The 22,097-nt window shown below is 25.3% G+C and overlaps 1 protein-coding gene across 1 annotated transcript; it reads right to left on the bottom strand.

Annotated features, from left to right (window-relative positions):
• Positions 1-10,168: 10,168 nt before the first annotated feature.
• Positions 10,169-20,783, bottom strand: LOC145842576 (isocitrate dehydrogenase [NAD] subunit beta, mitochondrial-like). Its single transcript, XM_082950042.1, has 11 exons — positions 20,663-20,783; positions 19,485-19,631; positions 16,885-17,017; positions 16,373-16,436; positions 15,280-15,412; positions 14,775-14,908; positions 13,588-13,690; positions 12,785-12,931; positions 12,024-12,118; positions 10,732-10,792; positions 10,169-10,609 (listed from the first exon to the last, which is right to left on the bottom strand). Exons 1-11 carry the CDS (start codon positions 20,699-20,701, stop codon positions 10,517-10,519), a joined length of 1,149 nt encoding a protein of 382 aa, XP_082806168.1. The 5' UTR covers positions 20,702-20,783; the 3' UTR covers positions 10,169-10,516.
• Positions 20,784-22,097: the final 1,314 nt, after the last annotated feature.

The following is a 22,097-nucleotide window of genomic DNA, read 5'->3' as shown; positions in this document are numbered from 1 at the left end:
ATCTTTACATAAAATAGGTGGTTACTTAATTTATTAAAAAAAAAATTAATGAAAATTTTCATGCTAGTAAGTAATAAATAGTAAAAATTTTAAGAAAAAGTAGTAAAGAAGGAAAAATTACTTAAATTTAGTGATTTTTTTTTGCTTTTTTAGTCTGCTGCTTCCATAAGAAACCATTTGTAATTACCAACTTTGATCACTTATGTCTTAAAAGCTGCCTTTAGCCTTACTTAGAGCAGTAAAAAGTATCTAATATCTAAAACCAAATTTTACAAAATAAAATTAGCCTGTAAAAAACTAAATTGACCCCTATGGCCTTATCATTCTCATTTTTACCAAACAAAATGTTAGTAGGTAAGATACATAGATTAATACTTTAGTAAAAAATCACATTGTAGAAATAAGTAATATACTATCAAAATCCACCCCTGTTCAAAACCCATCCAATCAAAACCCACCTGAATTTTTTTTATTTTTATAAATTAATTTTATATATTTTTTGCACTTTATTAATTTATTTTTCACTATCACTGTTACCCCTAACCCTTACCCTCAATCAGTAAGCGGTTCTTGAATTTTGAACGTGTCCTAAATAAGTTGTTAATTGCCCACTAAAGAATTCAACATATTCAACACCAGGTGTAGATAAAGCTGTGGCTATTATACATTTAAACACAAGTTTTAAAAAAACAAACGTCTCTAAAGATGAACTGTTCTGATATAGAAATAGAATTTTATGAAAAAGTTAGAAATTAACTTTACAAAACTGGGTAGTGTTTAAATATAGCACAAAGAACTAATATTATAAAAATAAAATTGTTGTGAGATGCTATGTTGCTATTATGTTTAGGTGATGCTATAACAAAAGGACATACATAAAACTTGAGTTGTTTTTGACCTATAAATGCTGTTTTTGTTGCTGTCCAGTTCTTTCCTCAGTACAAGACAGGGTTTGACAGAAAAAACTTCATCATTTGCTGCCCTTTAAAAGTTAATTTCAGGATTGTAAATCTTTGATGCATAAAACGTCAACATTAGTGACCAAAATCTAGCTTAAGTTCATGAGAAAATTGAAACAAAACTGTTTAAAAGTAGTTTTAGTCTGAAAAAATACTCTTAATCAAGCTTAAACCCATAAAAAATCAAAATGACTTGATAATACAACATTCCAAGAAAAAAAAACAGTTTGAGTATATGAAAAACATCTAAACTAGCATGAGTTTTGCGCAAAAACTCAAAAAAGCCTAAGCTAACCTCAGTTTTTAAAAAATTGAAACTAGCTGAGTTTTTTTTTTTTGAGTACTTGGAGTGTGCCACAATTCTAACTCTTTTATGTATCTTCTGCAAAGCAGAAATGTTTTTGCCATAACTTATAACGAACTAAATAGCACTGCACAACCATCAACAAAAGTTTCTGAGTTTATCTACAGCCAGCTTTGTTAAAATTAGAATTCATTGGGCAGACATAGTTGCAAGAAAAGACTGTTTCTGTTTCTGTAAATACATGGTTAGTTTTTATATGAACTTGTAGTTTACACTTGTTTGATGATTAAACAAGTAGCATTATGTGTTTAATCTTCAAGAAAGCTGAGACATATTTGCCATCATTCTACAGTCATTAAAATATTGTTAGTTGTTGTGTGGTGATGTCAATAACAAGAAAAATAGCTAGTTTGTTAAATCTTTTGACTGTAACAATGCTGAACAAAGTCTACCAGAAAAAAAAACAAAGTGACAGGAAGTGTATTGTTAAAACAAATGTACTTTTGATTGATAGATCAAATTCACAAAATGTTGATGATTCTGCTAATACAGGTTTAATTGAAAAGCGTTTTTGAATGCTAGTACAGAATTTAGATGGGTATGAAGAAAGTTAAAAACTGAGTTTGAAAACTTTTTTTAAAAGTTTAAAAGCTGAAAAGTCAGTTGTAAACCCAGAAAGACAAAGTGTAGGTTTGAAGTGACTATGTTAAGGGTTTTTTTAACAAATACATACAGTTTCAAAAATTTATTTGAAAGCTACCTTTCAAATAACACTGATTACTTGAGTTTTATAAAGTACTTCCATCAATATGGGTTATTTCAGACAGCATAGTCATGTTTGACTAAAATGGTGGCAAGCCAAAAGGTTTGATTTTGTAGCATTTGCTTATTTAAATCCATAGATATAAGTTTTGAATCCTTCTGTCTGTCTATTGCATTGTTGATGGTGCTGAAATCAATGTGAAGATTGCAGACACACAAAACCAAAGCAAAGGAAGAAAAGATGGGCAAAAACACTATGGTGGCAGTAAATACTTAAACAATGCACCTAATGAGTTTTAGTATGTTCTTGTAAGGAAACAAGAGTTATCAAGTTATTAGCACAATAGAGTTTTCAATGAGAAAAATTGGGGACTTTAGTGATTACATTAGTAGAATTTTCCAAAACTAGATAATTTTATCTCTTTATGTTTTGTATATTTTATATTAAGTGAACTAATTTTAATATTTTTTAAAATATTTATGATATCTTCTTTATATACTTTATGAATTTTAATTTGCCAGGTTATTCAAAGTTTTGATTAAAAATTAGTCTTGAATAACTTTGTAATTGAAACATTTTTGTCAGTAGCTTTTTTTAAACTTTTGTATAGAATTTTGTATTTATTGGTTTTATTAAAATTTAAATTTTATTTATTTCAAATTTTTGAAGAACAAGTAAAACAATAGCTTAAACTTTTAAGTTTATGAAATATTATAACCATTGACTTAAATTAGATTTTTAATCTTTATTTTCACATTAACTTGCTGCTAAAAAGCTTTTTCCACTAAGAAGCAGCAAAGAAAAACTTGGAGAATTGCAGTCACAAAACGTAAATCGCTAAGGAAATATTGAGCATAATTTAAGATAAAAGTAATTAATAGAATAAGTACAGCTATTAGTTGTTTTTTTATGGTCAGTCGGAGAAAAACGATGAAAAGAAACAATAAAACTTAACATAAGTAACAAATTAAAGAATAAATTGTTGCAATATAGTAAAAAATATATTACAAATAATTCGTATTCTACTAAAAACTTTTAGAAATTTAACTATAAACTGAAAATTAAAAACATATATACATAAAACAATAAATTGTAACAAATTTATATATTATAGATAAAATTTCCCTATTATAAAAAGGCTTACAAAAGTATTTAAAATGCTTTATTTTGTCAAAAATTTCAAACAAAAACAATTTTTAATTTTCTTTTAAATTATTGATATATAGAAATGTTGTTGAATTAGTTTGTTTCTAGTATTACTTACAATATTTTATTAAAGAGAATAGTTTTAAATTTTTAATAACCACAAACTGTTAGCAGATTATATAATTATATAGTTATATAATTGTTAGCAGAGATAATAAGATTCCGTTTGAACTTTCTATACTAACTTTATAAATAAAAGTTATGCATGTTTCTTGTAATTTGAGGACAGTAAACTCGAAGCGCAGTGGGTTTCAAGTTAGGTAAAATTCCCTGTTTATATTGTTTACATAATTTTGGTAAAATGATATCCAAATTTTCAAACTTATATTCATTTATTCATCAACTATTAACAGTAATTGGTGATGCTAGTCGATTGTCTGCGTTAATTGACGACAAGGTCTACTTATAGTTCTAGTTGGCTATCTAGAACTGTTTTTAATACCGGTTGATGGTTGAGACCTACTATCAGCGTTAATTAAAGACGAAGATGAACTATTAACAGTAATTGGTGATGCTAGTCGACTGTCAGTAGTGGCTTGTGTTTCCGGTTTTCATCTAATGATGTTTTTTTTTTTTTTTTACTCGCGGCTCCTTAGGGTCAGAATCACATTGGTCCTCTTTTCTTGGCCTTTTTTGATGCGTGTCGTTAACTGGAACATTATTTTGGACATCTGAGACATTGTGTTCACTAGAAAAATCTTTGTTCCTTTGAGTATCTAGGCACTTTCGAGCAACTTGGTTACTTTGAACTTCTTGGTCGTTAGAAGCTGAAGGCAAATTGTCATCAGGGCTTTTATTTGAACACATAATACTAGTTTCGCAAAAAAGATACTCCTAGAACATAACATGTGTTTTAATTTTTATATTTTTATTTCATAAATGTTTTATACTTAATTACGTTAAACATTAAAATTAGATCTTAAGTACAGATTTTTTTTTTACAATATAGGTTACATGTTTAACAAAGTTGCATAGATATACTATAATGCTTAACTAGTTCATATTGAAATAAAATTAAATATTAAGATAAATGTTACAAAATAAATCTCAACTACAAAAACAGCCTCGATATATTAAGCTTTAAAAGGCATCTCCATTCATTTGGAAGTATAAATGACTAATTTCAAGTAATTAATTAGTTATTTCAGTTTGACTAGCCAACTAGTTTTAGAATGCTATCCTTTAACTAAAAAGTTAATAATAACTTGTAATTTTTAAAATTGAATCAAGCTACAAAAAAGTCTGGTGAACATCTGTGAAAAAAAATCAAACGTGAAATATCTACATAATATTTAAACCATCACAGTAACTAATGATTAACATGTTTAAAACATAATCGGATTTGCGTTAGTAAGTCCTGTTAACTTTTATAAAGCTTAACTTAAGTGCTTTAATAAAAATATATTTTTTGAAAAATTTATAAAGCAAATCATAATATTTAAAAACTAAACTACAAAGAAATCTTTTTTATTTTGTTCCAATTAAAGTTTAATTTTAAATAGTGTAAAAAGTGTGCATTTAAGTAGTTTACTAAAGTCAAAGATTGACTTACTGTTATGGAGTTATTTTTTAAATTTAATAGTATAGTATTTAAAATCAGGTATGTTGAAAATGCACTTAACTAAAAATATGAAATGGAAAGTTTTGTAACTCTATTAACTGTTCGTCAAACAAATTCATTAACTAAAAACATATACTAACTATTTGAACTATTATACAATGATCTTTATTAAGTTTTCTTACTATCTTGGTAGAAGACTTACATGAACATTATAAAAGTTACTTTATCAACAGAAAAATGCATGTAAATATCTGATAAAAAGTAATTTTTAGTTGTTCATTAGTTGTAAGACTTAAATTGAGAATAAAATATGGTACTAAACTATGAGATGAGTAACTAAAGTTTTGAATTTTAAGTTAAAATAGTTAAAAACTTAAATAGATAAGTTTAACTGCATCTTGGAAAGTTATGTATTTACTTTAACTACATGTAAAAATTCTTTACAAAGTAGGATGTCTTAAGTAGATAAAATATCACTTTACAGTAAAGTTAAACTTTATTATTTTCATACACCTAAGCAAATTACTTGATTGGTGGTTGATTTATTTTAATGTTCTATAGCTTACAATATAATGGGTTTTTATTGCATTAATTTAAAAGCAAACTGCGTTTAAATAAGTCTTGGTACTTTATTTAGAATAACTAATCGGAAATTTAATTTAGACCAAAGTTTTAATAAGAGGAATACAACAAACTAAACTACTTATATTTGGAAAATGTAGTATAAAAATTATTTTCACAGGTACAACAAAAATACATTAAAGTTAAACTATTAGTTTTGAAATTACTTACAAAGAATAATATTAAACAGTTTTATTCTATTTTTGCATGTAATTCACTTCTGTTAAATTATTATTGTAAAAATGTCTAATTAAGACAATTAATTTATATTTCATTACTAAAATAATTTACTTTTAAAGTATAATAAAAATCAATTTTTATAATAAACTTAAACAATTTTTGGGATGTTTTTGCAAGTTTATTATTAAAACGTTTATATATTGTTTGATTTATTATGTCTTAATGTACTTTATAGCTTTAATAACTATTTATCATTAAATTGATATTTTACTTAAATTGACTAAGTAAACTAAGTTACTTAAATGTTTTCTTAAAATTAATCCACAACTAATTTAGAATTATTTTAATTTGAAATTTATTATTTACTAGTTTATTTAGTGCGAAGAAACATATAAGATCCTAAGAAGTGTAAATAGGAAAAAATTAAATCGACGATGAATATTTTGGTTAGTTTCACACTAATCAAGTATAAAAAGTATATATTTTCAAGTTTATTTGCTTATTTTGTTTCTAAAGTTTTATTGTTTTTTATTTTCTTCTACCTACTAGACTTTGATAAACTCTTTCAAAAAAAATCTATGTTGTCTTATCCTAGACAAAACGTTAAAAGGTGTCGAAGGTGTGCGACTCAATAACCAAAAGGTTTTTTGTACACCTATTCTTTGGACTAAGTAGTTGGAGTGTTTTTATTTTGTAGTTAAACAAATTAGATTTAATAGATTGATCAATTATACTTATTTAGCTATTGCAAAATACAACTTTCTGTGCTTTAAAGTATTTATTCTACACAATTTGATTAGCTCTAGGAGTTTAAAGTGCCGTAGGTTTAAGTTTCATTATAATAAACTTAAATAGTATATTTTAGAAAAGTACAGCATCACTTTAGGACGGTTCGTCAATTAAGCATGGAGTAACACTTTAGCATAGAAAGTCATTTTAGCAGGCGTTCTTTTAGCATGGAGTACAACATTTTTGACGTAGTTTTAAAAAATATACACTTAGTTATACTTTATACCTAATGTTTGAAGTAAAGAAATGAATTTTTAGTAAAATAATTTAAAATAAAACCATGTTCAATATATTTATTACGTATATTCCAGTTTTTTTTCAGAGGTCGCACAGCAAACTCGTAAAAACACGACCCTAGTCTATTTACTAAACAGTTTTTGAGTAATTTTAAAATAGTTTGTGAAAATAAAAAAATAAAACAATAATCGATATAAAGTTTTATATTCTTAGTTGCAAATGGTGTACAAACACTTACAAAAACCTTACTACAGTAGTTCATATAAATATAATTTTATCTGTTTCTTTTAATAATTTTTTCATTAACAACTAAATTAAAATAATTTATTAAGAACAGAAAGAATTAAACCAAGAATTTTAGTTATGAATCTTTATTATAATGAAGAACTAAATGTAGATATATCATGACGTCCTTAACTAGAATAATTAAACCGTCGAGTAGCTTGTACTGTTCAATTTCGTCATATTTTCTTGGCTTTTTGTAAATCAATCAATTAGGTAAAGATATATTACGTTTTTATGTACTAGTTGATAATTTCATTCTTGTAAATAATTTAGTAATATATTGAAGTTGTTTTAACAATAAATTTTTAAAGAGCTTCACAATTAAGGAGCCTTTATACAATTATGACAAAAGTTAAATTGTTAAAAAGTTTATTACTTAACAATTGTTTCACGCTAGTGCGATGAAATTTAGTAATTATTTTAGTAATTAATTTAGTAATATACCAATTGCTTTAAAATTACTTGAAGTTTAACTTATACAACCGTTTAAGTTAGTTAGAGTAAAGTTCTACTTGATGAAGAACTAGAGTACAAGGTAAAAGAATATGAATACACTGTAAACTATGTGAAGTCTGCGACTCAGTTAGTAGAAAGTTTGAGCTTTTAACACAAAAAATAATGGATCTTGGTCGATCGGAAACAAGTTTGATGTGATTAGAAAAAGTTCATCAAAAGATTTAACTTGCAATAGTTAAAAGTACGAACTTTGTTCAACTAATATAACAGTATTGTTTAATGACAGTCATACTTAATATTGGTCTACCAGATCCAGTTTCCTTGTCCGGTCAGATTATGTGTTTTAAATCTTGTTCCAGCCGGATTCTAGTTTAAGAAAATGTCCGTTTCCGGCCGGATCCTAATGTTATGGATCCGATAATAACTAAATTTAGTTCTTTCTTGTTATTATTATATTGCTCAGAAAATTCTAAAGCAGTGGTTAAAACGAAGGGCTTGAAAAAAAAAATTTAGACATATTTTGAAAATCATAGAAGATAATACGGTAAATTTACATTAGATATACTATAGTTCATGACAAGGAGTAAAAAAGTTCTTAGGTGTATTTTAGTATAGTCTTGAAACTTATACAAGATGTTACGTGGATATAACACTAAACCTTACGGAAAATTTTAAAAGTTACACTAGATATTCTTTAATCAGGGTTCGTGCGCGAAATATTTTCATTTAGCCTGACTGAGACCAATTTAGCTTGACATTTTTTCAAAGTAAGGAAAATCCTCTTAGAAGTCATTTTAGATATTTGGGGGGGGGGCTTGATAAGTACTACTATAGTCTCCGACTTCAACCAGCTTTATCTCAAAAATATTTTGAGCTTCAAAAGTATGCAGAAAGCAACTCATAGCTTAGTTACAACTCAATAAAATAAGACTAAATTGTGAAAAAGGTGATTGACCCCCCACCCCTATGCCCTTAACATAACAAATTCAGTGATAAGTTTTAAAATAAGTGTTATATCTAATCTATTACTAGTGTAGAAACTTAATATACATTACTACCCACAATTGTTCAACTTAATTAAGCACTAAGTAAAAACATTATAACCAGAAGATTTATAATAAAACGACGGGCATTGTCTTGTGTTATTAACATTCAAAATGTATCACTTACACGAGTAAACAATAATAAAAACATGTTTATTATAGTATTTTGACTATTTCTTAAAATTGATACATAATTATAAATCCTAAACTCTAAATAAATACAGTAATTGTTGATGTCGTATCAGATTAAAAAAGCTTACACTTTAATTTGAAAAAACGTTTAAAATTTTGTTCTTGTAAAAAAAAATGAATTGTACCTAAAATTTGTACTCCCACAAAACCTAGTACTTAAAGCTAAGTTTTAGTGTTGTGAATATCTCCAATAATTTTAAACAAGCAGTAAAATATATGAATAAACTGCTAAGAGTTTTAATCTAGAAAGTATTGGTATAAAGCCTTTATATTAGAAATTAAAACAGTTCAACCAACTAAGCTCTGAAAAACATAGCTGATGCAAACAAATTCAAACAAACAGATAAGTTGTTGAACTATACTGTAATATTTAAACTGTATTTTTTTATGAATTTTTAAAATTATGACATATATAATCTACTCAAAACAAAATAATGAAGGTTCTTAAAAAAATTTAAGGTTTTAAGCATTTATTTTTACAAATACTGACTGATTTTGTCTTTAATAACTATATCTTTATTTAGAAACGAAAACACATTTCAATTTGATCATAAAAATATTTCTAATTTTTTTTAATCTAAGATTTTCAAGCATTTGAACTGAGAAAAACTGAGATTCTCAAATTTTTAAATAAAAAAAACTGATTTAGCCTGACGCGCACGAACCCTGTTGAATTCTTAATAAAGAGCAAAAAGGGGCTTATGCGTATTTGAGGGGAGTTTTAAAAATTACACTAGGTATTAAGCGCAAATTTTGAAATTAGAATCCAGCCAAATCCCAATTTCAAAATAAAATCCGGATACGGTAGATTAACTAATACTTGGTTTTTTTAATAAATGGTAGTTAAGTTATAGAAAATAAAATTTTAGGTTTTTTAAAATTAATATTTTATTAGTTTTAGAATGCGGACGTATTTCTAAAAGTTAACAACTATACATTTATAAAAAACAATAATGTGCAGGTTTGCAACTAATTTCTGGCAACTTTTTTCCAGATTTTCAAAATTTCCTCTAAGTTTTTAAAAGTAAACACTTTTGGGTCTACTCTTAGCTTAAAATTAAGTTAAAGGTAAAAACTATGTTATATAATGTAAAAACATTGAAAAGATGCTTTAAAGCTACTTTAATCAGAAAATAATTTTGATGTTGACAACAATTTATTATCTGTATGATAGGTTTTTTGGGTCAATCGAAATTTTAGTACTAAGCATGTGAAAATTGTTTAAAATTCCAGGTTTTTTTTCGCCTAAATCTTCAAATTTCAGGGTTCAAGTTTTGTGGCTACCCTTAGAGTGTTAAAATTTAAAAGTTAACATATAAAATTTTTTAGAATACATTTTTAAGGTTTCCAGAAAAACTTTTTTAACGAAGTTATTTTTTTATTATTAAACTTTTAAATTTATTAAAGCAGCAATTCTTGCTACTCTTTTTTCATAAGTACATTTAAATTATTTATTTTAATAAAAATAAGTCGAAAACAATTTTTAACTGATTAATCATATTTTTTTATTTTTAATTTATAAAGACATTTAGTTTTGCTTTTTGGCTACCATGACAGAAAACAATTTTGAAATACTGTATAGAACGTTTATTAAATAACAGTTTAATTTCTTGTCAAGACAAATTTTAATTTGATAAACATAACACTAATTTATTATACATCGGTATATTAGAGCTTCACTTTTATTACATTAATCAATAAAAAAATACGTCTAATTACGTTAAAAAATAATTTTTTTAAAACAAATATTAACTTATTTAGAATAATAATAATAAATTTAGATTAGAAATTTTAGTTTAAAATAAAAATAGGTAGTTGATCAGAAAACAATTGTGTAACAAACTCCATGTTATAAAACTCCATGCTTTAGATTTTGAATTGAGTATGAATAAAATAAATAAAATGTAAAATAAAACTTTTTCACACCAGATTGTCAAATCTTCCCATTTTGCTGATGACTGCTTGTGTGAATTCAGACATGGTCGCGTGGCCGCCCAAGTCCGTCGTTCTCACCTGAAATTTTTAAACATGTTTGTCAAAGTATTGGCTTACTTTGTTTTTAAGTTTGAATTTATTAGAAATCATTAATAAACAAAACTAGTTTTTCTAAAATTCAACAGTAGGTTTTTAATTACCTCTTTTTCTTGTAAAACTTTGAACACAGCGTCTTGCAGCAAATCAGCATGACTTTGCAAACTGAAAAGAAACATTGTTTAAGTTTATCACTTTCATAAAAACACTTTAATTACTTAAACATAATGAACAAAACAGTTATCTTAACATTTTTTCTGTTAATAAAAACAAGTTTAACAAATTGTAAAAAAGCTGAGCTAAACTTGGATAGAATTTTATATTTTTAAAACGAATACAAAAAAATGTTAGTTAGTCTGCTAGAATTTTTGTATTCCTTCTTGTTCAGGGTGGCCACAGACCTTAAAATAAAATCCTGACTTTTACTGACTTTTCTAAATCAAATTCTTAATTGAAACCGATTCAAAAATATATAACTCGAACCTCGAATGATTAAAACTTATTCCAATAATTCAATTAGACCGTGAAAAAAGATGAACTACAAATGCAAAAGCAAAACTTTTTTAGAAATAACATTAGCAAAATGCAGAATTTTAGTGATGATAAACTTTCTTACTGATAACATCACTTTTATATTAGATTTGCTGACTTTTCCTGACTTTTTTTAATAAAATCCCATTTTTTCCTGACTTTTTTTTTTCCTAACTTAGTAGCAACTCTGCTTGCTACAATTAAAAACTCAAAAATGCAAAACTATTTTTTGGTATTTAAGTAGTTATCAAACAGTTGCCTTTAAAAAATTAATTATGTTAAACTGATCAAAAGATTAGATATTAAATTATGCTTTATCAGCTCTGCAACAAAAAATACTAAAGTTTTAAATTAATTTTACATTAAAATTACTTTCGAGATCATTGAAATATATTTTTTTAAATTCATGTTTATTAGCAAACTACAAATTGTACAACGATAGACAGTGTTTAGTTTTTAAACATTTTTTTATTAGCAAAATAAAACCTAAAACTATATTTTCGTTTGAACCTACTAGCTAAACTTTGTAGCTTATAACAAACTAAGATGTATCAATACAAAAGGAAATGCATAATGAGAGTAGTATTGAAACCAATTATTGTTAGAAATTTTAGTGTATACAAAATAGCCGCTAAGTAGCAAATTACCAAACAAAAACATAATTACTTTTTTGATCTAATATCATATGTATATTTATTGTAGCAAAAACTTATTCGTTAAATAATCATTTTGTTTTATGACATTTTGTTTTAATTTAAATTGATAATAATAAGAATAACTAATGTGTCATATTACTTTAAAAAGCTTAAAATGACAATAAAAAAGACTATAGTTAAAAATATTTATTTGTACTTATGTAACGTACTTGATATGTCGAAGCATGTTGGCCGAAGACAGAAGGACGGCTGTTGGGTTGGCGATATTTCGACCCACTGCGTTTGAGAAGGCGTGTCTTGCACCCTGTAAAAATTTAAGTCAAGTTTTTATCAAACTGTAATGGAAATACTTAGAGATGTTAGGTTAATGAACTAATTTTCAATGGTGTGGTAGTACTTAATAACTTAAATGATATATTAAGAACCAAGTTAGCAAAGTAAAAAAAATGTAAAGGTACTTTTGGTTATTAATTAAATTTTTCAATTAGAATTTTTAAATACCAAACATTTTTTTTAACAATAATCAATTTTTGAAATTACATTTGCAACACAGAAATAATCATTGATTTTATTGAAAGTTTGTTTTGTAGTCATGCTAAAAACTAATTTTGTTAAAACTTAACTAAATTTAAAAATTTTATATTAATAATATTCGTTTCTTAAAGTAAGCTAAGTATAGAAGAATTAAAAATTATTAAGACTCAAAAGTTTGTAGAATTTCCTAATTCCACTTACATACTAAAACTTATCAATTTACTAAACTTTTTTTTCAAACAGGCCGAAATAGCAGATATTTTCTATTGGAAACAACTAAAAACATCTTTGAAACACTTCAGGTAACCAAAATTATATATGCTTGCATTTTTCTTTTAAATTTAAACCTCATAGAGAATAAAATTAAGAACTACACAAAAAAAAATAAAAAAGACAAATTAAACTAAAATAAGTAGGTGAAAACTTGAGAACTAACAGTTTCGAATACGATGGCGGATGACGAGTAGCTTTCACCGGGAACGACACCGGCGCCTCCCGCCAGTCCCACGCACAAGTTGTCGATGATGTTGCCGTACAAGTTTGGCATCACCATCACGTCGAACTGCTGCGGGTTGGCCGTCAACTGTTGCAACAAATTTCAATTGTTTTCAAATTTATAACATTTTCTTATGTGTTTAATATTGAAGCAGTAGTTGCTAGACTTTTGAACGACTGGGCACACTGTACGTTATATCATTAAATGATACTGTGCACGCTTGATTATAGTTTTGCGTAGACTTGAAAAATAATATTGCTATTCAGTTGTTTAAAAAAAAATATAAGGAAAGAGTTCAAAATTAGGAATAAAATAAAAAACTGTTCTTTTGTTGTTCAACAATTTACTGTTCACAGCGAAACAGTTTTGTGCTTTAATATGGACAGCATATCATTGAATTAATAAACACTGAATTATTAAATACATTTTTAACTTAAGAGAAGCTACGACTATTATAGTTCAATTTTTGGTACATGACTTATAAATTAAGCATATGACTTTCAGATTTTTTCACAATTTATCTATATAATTCTAATGCACACTACTGAACAAAGGTGTTCTTTTGGGATACACTACTTTTAGTATAAAGATTAAAAAACTCTTTTTACTAAAAAAAGTATTTACAATCTATCAATGTTTTAAATGCTAAATATTTATTAATACTTTTAATAAATTTTACAATTATTTTTTATCGATTTTTAGACTGGTTTTCAAGCTATCTATTATGATGATAGCATACATACCTGCATACAAGTGTTGTCGACAATCATTGACTGAAACTCAATTTTAGGGTAAAGTTTTGCCACTTCACGGCATGTTTCGAGAAACAGTCCATCAGCTAGTTTCCTGTTTGGTTTTATTTGTTGTAACTTTCATCAACTTTTTAGAAGAAATCATATACTAAACTATTTATTAATTTTTTAAAACTACCTTTTATCAAAAAGGTAAGATAAAAAATAAAAATAAAATATTTTATTTTCATACACTTCTAAAACTAGTTGAAGAAACTTTTTTTTACAATAAAAGCTGTATTGAAAATTTTATTTAATAAAACAGAAGATCAATATATTGTTCAAATCGCATCTACTGAGTAGTTGCAGAGAATAAAAATTGCATTTAAGATTTTTTGCATTAAAGATTTATATTCTGTGTCTTTGTTTTCAATAGTAAACTAATACAAAAAGTTTTAAAATCTAAGCCTTTAACGAATACTAATTATAAAACCTTTATTTTATTAGCAATACTTTATTATTAGTAAAATTTTATAAAGTTTAGATACATATAAAGTGTTTGATAAATTTTTTTATTATAAATACATTATTATTAACAATAAAAAAGTATTTTAAAAAGCTTATTTAAGCAAGCAAGTGAATAATCTAAACCTTTAAATCTCTTAGAATACAAACGAAATAAAACAAATTATGTAAAATATACTTTCATAAAAACTACCATGAACTATATACAAACTTATGAGGTAAACGATAAAAGATTGAGAAAAAAGTAAAATGAAAACTGAAATCAATAAAAAAAACTTAGTATATACTTTTTTCGCAACTTATTTTCCGATTAAGAAAAAAATACGTTTTTTAGATAAAATGAGTTTTGAAAATTGTTCAAAATATTAAAATTTAATTAAGATAAAATTATCATTTATCAAAAAAGTTTAATGATAGTATTGTATCAATTGAAAAGTAAAATTCAATACAAGCCAAATGATGTACTTTTAAATCTAAAAGATTAATTTTTAGTTTCATAATTTGCAATATCAAAAAAAACAACAAAGTCTAGCTGAATAAATGATAACAAAAACAAAGCTTATTCTAATCGTCGTTGAATGATAAAACTGGATCCCGTAAAAATATGTTATCTTTTGTAGTTAATATTTTTTTAAAGCTTGTAACATATTTAACATATAACGAGTATTACTAACTGAATATTGGCCTTGTGAACTGCAGTAACCTTACTTCTCTTATGCTTGGTAGCATAATCAAAAGCAAACTTTGCGATTCTTTCCGAGTTTTCGCGTGTTACCACTTTCAACGATTCTACAACACCAGGAACGACCTGTACAAATTTAAATGGTAAATTTTAAACTTTAAAAAAGTTATATCAAGAAAATATAACAACAGTTTAAAAATATTAAAATTTTTGTTCATAAACATGCTTAACCTCTAAATTTTAGTTATAAACTATAGTTTGTTCTACTAGTTTTAAATAATTTTTTTAAGTTCGTTTAACTTTAATATAGTGAGCGCTGTTTTAAACAAAGTCTAATAAAAAATAAGTTTTATTTAATTATATTTTAACTAATAGTAATTTTAACTAATAAGCAAAAGAAAATGCTTTTACTATCCATGAAGTCACAACAAAATATAATAAACATTTATATTAAACTTACCAATAAAACAGGCTACAAGAATGTGCTTACTAATTACCTCATGCTCCAGGGAACTGTATTCTCCTTCAGTTTGTTCACGGATGACCGCAATATCAAAACCTTGGTGCCTCAAATTCAAACCATCGTTGCTTTTAACGCGAACCACATTTGCGAATAAATCTAATTTCTTCCTTTTTTGTGTTATAGTTACAGTCAAAATTTATCAGTCATTTAAAAAGAGTTTAGTAAGTACTATAAACATTATTACAAAACTTTAAAGATATTTATAATATATAAAAGCGTCTACAAATAAAATTTAAACTTTAATTTGCTATGCTGCTATAAACTAAGTAAATATTTGAAATAGTTGTTTTTATTTTAAGTTTTTTCAGAACTTAAAGCTTTTATGGTAGCTCTGTTTTAAGAACACTTACTTTTTATTAAACTGTACATTAGGGTGCATCTGTTGCCGCTACCTTGAAGTTAAGCTTAGTCTAGCTTTTTGTGTGTGGCAAATCACTCAAAATAACAAAACAAAACAAAAAAATAGCTTCCTAGCTTTTACCACTGTCACGCTATTTACATTTTTCTGAAGACAACCCCTATGTTAATTGTATGGTACCTTAATTTCGACCTTCGAGTTTTTGGTTTAAAATTTTAGGTAGCAATCATTACAAAAACACATTCTATGCGTTTTCAGACAATTCGAAGATAGTTTCTCCGATGAATTTCTTGGTTTCTTCAAAAGAAACTTAAAACTAACTAAAAATTATAAATAAATATATAAAATCTAAAAACATCTCAATGAAACTTTCTTTAAATGGTCTGAAAACGCGTAGAATTTGTTTTTGTGATGATTGTTACATGTAAAAAAATGTTTAACAAAAAACTCAAAGGTCAAAATTTTAAGGTCCCATACAATTTACATAGGGGTTGTTTTCAGAAAAATGTAAAAAGCATGACGGTGGTAAAAGCTAAGAAGCTTTTTGTTTTGTGCTGTCTATTTATGTGATTTCCTACGAATAAAAAATGGACTAAATAAAATTCTAAAATTTTAATTTTTGAGGGAAAACAGATGCACCTTGCTGTACATGAGTCATTTTATAATACCTATTTTTGATGTTAAATGAAAACTATAAGGTATTTTAAACCTGATGTTCATGTTGACAGACTGAAGCTCACTAACATCAAACCATGTTGGCGTGGCAAGAATTCCTGTTGAATACATATAAATAAATTACAATTTAAATAACAAAATTTAAACTTTATTGAATAATTTAAAATATATATATAGCATTATGCATTTTACAAACAATTGGTTTAATTTATAATATTAATGACACAATAAATAGTTTAGAGATAAAAATTTCAGACTCGATTTTTAACAAAACTTATTTTTTGCATTTGAAAGTTTTAGATTTTATTAATGATACTTGTAAGTTTGTAATGCTTACTTTATTAAACTTAAACCAAAGTATAATCAGTACAAAAAAATCACCAACTGTATACAAGGTATATATTTGACGTTGATTTAAAACCAACAATTTAAAAACAACAATGTAATCAAACAGAACTTTAAATTACAAATTACAGTTATCTAGCTTCAATAAATTAAATATTATAGAAAACTGTAATAAACTTTTATTTCTAAATTAAAATCTACCTTTTAAAGCAACTCTATTTCTCAACACTGACTCAACCATTTTTTCAATAAGCTCAGGATCACACCTTGCTTGAACTTCGGAAATCCAGAATTCTTCAAACTCCACAGGTACCTTGGCAGCTTGAAAAACTTCCTAAAAATTATGAGTTTAGATAGTCAACCTTCTTATTACTATATACAGTCAAAAAATATCTGATGCAATTAAACCTATTAGATTGAAAAATATAAATAGTAAAAACAGTTGAATACCAATTACTTGGACTTTTATAGTATCAACATTTAATTACCTGTATTTACCAAAATTTTTTAACTGTTTTGACTAATATACTCAATGCAGGCTATACAGGATGACTAGTGATTTTTTTTCACATATTCTTAAAAGTACAAATTTTCAATTTTTTTTTTATTAGAAAATTAAATTAAAGCTTAAAAAAATGTAGTTAATTTACTGAAAAGATACTGCAATGCTACTTTGTAAGTGTTCTACAAAAAATACAATTGTTAATGATATATAACTTATTTTGTCTATTATCTTATCAAAAATTTTAAATTTTTCATGTAAAATAGTTTTAAGTTCTGGTTTTTATGTATTTTTTTAAACTTTTTGTTAATTTTCTGAAATATTCTTTTTTTTAAATCAAGATGTGCCACCATGAAATTTTCTTTAAATTTTCTTAAATTCTGCACAATATGTTTTGTAAAACTGCGATATGTAAAATTCTTTTTTAGCTAAAATATTTAAGGTCACATTTTCAGGTGTCATACAGTTTGCATTAAGATTGTTTCAGAAAATTAAAAAATGCTAGCATATAAGTTTCTTTAAATTATCTAAACTTTTGCAAATGGTGTTTTTATGTTATTTGCCACATGTAAAAACTTTTTTAGCTGAAAACTTAAGAATCTGTCTTTTTTATAAGCACCCTAGTGTGCATGTAGATATAAGTTAGTTATTAGAAATTTTTGAAGAAAAAAAAAAATCTTTATTAGACTTACTTTTCAAGGATATTTAGAAGTTTTTTTTTAATTTTCTTAAACTATACTTAATTAAATTAGTTTAACCATTAAATGTTGTTTTTTTAGTAAAAATAACTCAATGCTTATAGAACATTGCTTTTATTTTAGAGTTTTTTCAACTGTTTGACTATTATTTTAATACTCTAATTGAGTATGAATTACTTTAAATTAATCTTTGATTGAATAAAAATGCAACTACTCTTACATAAGTCTGAAATACAAGTACTTCCTATAGATCAGTAATAAAAAAGTGAATTTTATCTGTTTAAATTCTATAAATTTGTTACTTTAAGTAAAGGATGGCATAAAAATATATAAGCTAGCAAAAAATGTTTATATAAATGTTGAAAAAATATATTTATAAAGGTTACGTTAACTTAAATTTTATATTTTCAGAAACTTTCTATGAAAAGCTTTAATTATTGTCTAATCCAAGAATGAATTAAACATCTAACAAAAAACGTTTGTTAAACACTATAAAAGTTTTATTAAATAATTAGTGTCTATTTTAACTTGTTGATAAATAAAATTTATTGGTTTTTTTATAAACAGATTTAAACCATGTAAACACTTATTATTTTACTTTTAATATAACTGATAACTCTTCTGATATAAACAAGACACTTTTATCCAAGTTTAACATTTTTCAAAGCAGAATAAAGCCAGAGTCACCAAAAACTATCTACTAAAAAACCTAGCTTCTGAGTTTATAACGACACCTCGAAAAGTAGTTTTTTTACAAGTTGATCTTATTTTATAGAGTTTTTTCTAAGCTTCAAGTTGATTTTTATCGTTTTAAAAAATTCAAATAATTTTTTGAGATATGACCGGTCAAAGTCGGGCCGCATAATAGGTTCCCTATGGGAAGGGAAAACTTAACAGCAAAAAAAGACTACTTAACTTAAAATCTATCTTCTCCTACATTTTTCAAGCAATTTTCTTCAAACTTCTACAGTATAATCTTTATACAATAACAAAAAACGTTACTTTGGAATTAAAAAAAATTGTAAAAATATACTTTTTTTTTTAATTTTTGTGATAAGATTTTATTTTTTTTAAATTACTAAAATTCTAAAGTAACGTTTTTTCCTTTTATTATAAGGAGTGTTTCCTGAAAATTTGAAGAAGATTGCTTGAAAAATGTAGAAGGAGATAGATTTTTAGTGAATTTTAAAATTTCCGAGAAAATTGACCCCAAAAAATTTGCCATCCATACGTTTGTATCAGAAAATTTTTACAAAAAATTAAATATGTTAAAAGTTAAATGATATTTTTGAATTCTATAAAAACTGGCTTGTAGTTTGTACTTAAAGCTATCATATAAATGCAAAAGTTAATTTTTGTAAAAAAAAATGTTGGACCCCCCCCCTTATGGCCTTAGGTATAAGTACCTGAGTAAAAACTCCAAAACTTTGACATAGCTTTGGTTAGTCCAAGTAATTCAAAATGTTTATGAGCCTTTTTTTAGACATTCAATAATTTCTTCATTAGAAAGTGTTTTTTTTTATTTTCATAATCTTACAAAATTTAAGATGTTAAGTGAAAAACTATTAATTGCTTTTGTAAACAAAATAATTTATTCTCACTTTCACAGCATACATAAGTTCTGGGCCAATACCATCTCCTGGTATCATAGTAACTTTTCGGACTACATCTTCAGTTTGTGGTAGAGCAGAGAAGAGTCTAGTAGTTATGTCTTGAGCTTTTTGTACTTTAAAATTTGATGCACTTCCCTGTATATTTATAACAGTTTGCTAGAACATTTTACAACTAGAAATTTACTTATATAATCTTTATATTTAAATATGTATCTTTTTTATATATTGAAATAAATTACAGTGGAAAGTTGTTTGTATAAAAAAACCTTATTGAGAAACTTTATTTAACAGTGACTTTTGAAATTATTTATAGTTAATACATCAATAGTACATAGTAATAAAATACTATATGATTAATAAAAAAATTAAATAATATTAAAAATTAAATTTCATTCCTGCTTATTTTTTATGTCTATAAAAAATAATTTTTTAAAGATGAAGTAAACTACAAGATGGTCACATTATGTAGTGAAAAAGTCAAAGTGACCAAAACCTAGCTTGAGGTTGTATAAATTTATTAAATACTGAAAAAACACTAATCAATTTACTAAGGGCATAGAGGGGTATCCTTGTTTTTACATGTTTTAAAAAGTTTAGTTAGGATAACAGGCTTAAAAAACTCAAAGTAACTTTTCTACTTAAATGTAAAAACAACATCAAAAATCCTTTCGAAACACTATTTTCATTATAAACCATTGTAAATTTTAATTGCTTAGAATTTTTTGCTTCAGTAAAAATTTATAGTTATAACAAAAACATGAAAAAATAGTTTTTATTTTGAAAATATATGTTTTCATTTAAAAAAATCTTGTTTCTATATAACTTTAACTTGGATGCCTTGTTTTCTTTTACTGATTGAAAAATATTCCATTTTGAAATGTATATCTATCAATATATATGTAAATTAAATTTATTTAAATATTACTTTGAAAATTGCTAAGGTCTGAGAAACATTTTGAATGCAAGCATACTGAAAGAATTTTATGAATAAAGATAATTTATTTATTTTTAATTAAATTATTTGCTCAAGAACACACAATAATTAATAGCATAATATATTTGTTTCTATTTATACTAGATTTGCTTATACTACAACTTTAAGTAATTTTTATGATTAAGCATTTAGTTTGTAAAAAAAAAATCAATTAATCTTAGATATAACTAACCAAAATTAGTCTTGAAGTTCGGTTTAATATATTGGCCATGGTTATCTTCAGAAAAACTTACTTAAGCTGCTTGAATGTTACAAGCTAAACATGGAGCTAAATCATTGAAAACCACCTTTGCAGAAACAAAACGATTTTAGAAAAGTTGGCTTTCATTATGAGTGGAGAATAAAAGACTCTATCAAGTAAACAATATTGAGAATATTATTTTAAGTTTACTGAACGACAAAAAATTCTCAAAATACTATGTCCTAGGACCATGTGAACAAAATTCATTTGGTTATTGAGTTACACACCCTTTGATACTTTTCTTTTGATACTAAAGTCTAGTCAAGGACAGATTTATTGAACAACTTTCAAGGACAAAAATTATGACAAATTTATTAGTAAAATGTCATAAAACATAATACTTTAGTAACAATACTAGTTAAATTATTTATTGAAAAATTCCTGGAAACTTATTCGGGTATAAAAATATATTTAATTTTCTCTGCTATAAATTTTAGATTAAAGAGTTAAAAAAAATAAAGATTTTTACTGCTTATTTTAAAGTTATTAATTTATGCTCTCAAACAACGCAAAAAATAATAACTTTCAAATAAAAACATTTAGCACCTACTCAAAAATAAATAAATAAATTGATTAACAAAAATTATTCCAATATAAAATTAAAAGTTAAAAAAAAATATTAAATAACCAGTTTTAAGATTTAAGTGTTTCTGGCAACCCTTGAATTAAATAATTAAGATTTTTGTATCATGCCTTTTTAAAGTAAAACCCGGATGTTAGTAAAAAACAGAATATCATATTATATGTATTAATAGTATTTTATAAGACAAGTGTCTATTGTACAGCAGCAAATCTATTTTTAACAAATCTAGCAGCTCTAACATACAAGTCTATTCACGAACAGGTTGATCTGTGTACTTTATTCGTGCTTTAGTCTTTGCCTAAAAGAAAATAATGACATAAATATGTTATGAATTATGATGTCTTTTAGAAACTAAGCTTCAAGAAAAATGTAAAACACTATAGCCACATATACTTTTCATATAAATTGTAAAAGATATTATTTTAAAACTTAAATTAGCATGCGTTTTAATGCAAAATTAAAACTTAAATTACGGATTTGCTAAAAGACAGTATCGACGTAACAGTAAAATTAATACTCAATGTTAACTACAAATGTTCTAACTATGTGGTTTTTAATTTCGTAAGATAAACTTAACTTCTTTTCTTTTCGTTTGCTTTCTTTAAAATTTTTTGCTTATACTATTAGATGAGGTACTTTTTTTAATTTAAAGGCTTTTTATACTTTAAGTTTTCGTAGCATTAGATTAAAAATTTTGTAAATATTCGTATATTACATAATTCTTGGACTTTACCCATAAACGGTCGCTTTAGTACTTAAGTCCGCTTGGTTAGATCATAACAG

The sequence above is a fragment of the Thalia democratica genome, chromosome 8, assembly GCF_965202585.1.
Source record: "Thalia democratica chromosome 8, ktThaDemo2.hap1.1, whole genome shotgun sequence".
Lineage (NCBI taxonomy): Eukaryota > Metazoa > Chordata > Thaliacea > Salpida > Salpidae > Thalia > Thalia democratica.
This window is presented reverse-complemented; position numbering and strand designations above follow the sequence as displayed.

What these genes read in the sequence shown, in the direction of transcription:
- LOC145842576 (XM_082950042.1), bottom strand. Translation starts at nt 20,701, where the DNA reads ATGGCCAATATATTAAACCGAACTTCAAGACTAATTTTG. An exon ending in GAACTTCAAGACTAATTTTG is followed by an intron (nt 19,632 to 20,662) that starts GTTAGTTATATC and finishes ATAAATATACAG; the next exon opens with GGAAGTGCATCAAATTTTAA. An exon ending in CCGCCATCGTATTCGAAACT is followed by an intron (nt 12,119 to 12,784) that starts GTTAGTTCTCAA and finishes AAATTTTTACAG; the next exon opens with GGTGCAAGACACGCCTTCTC.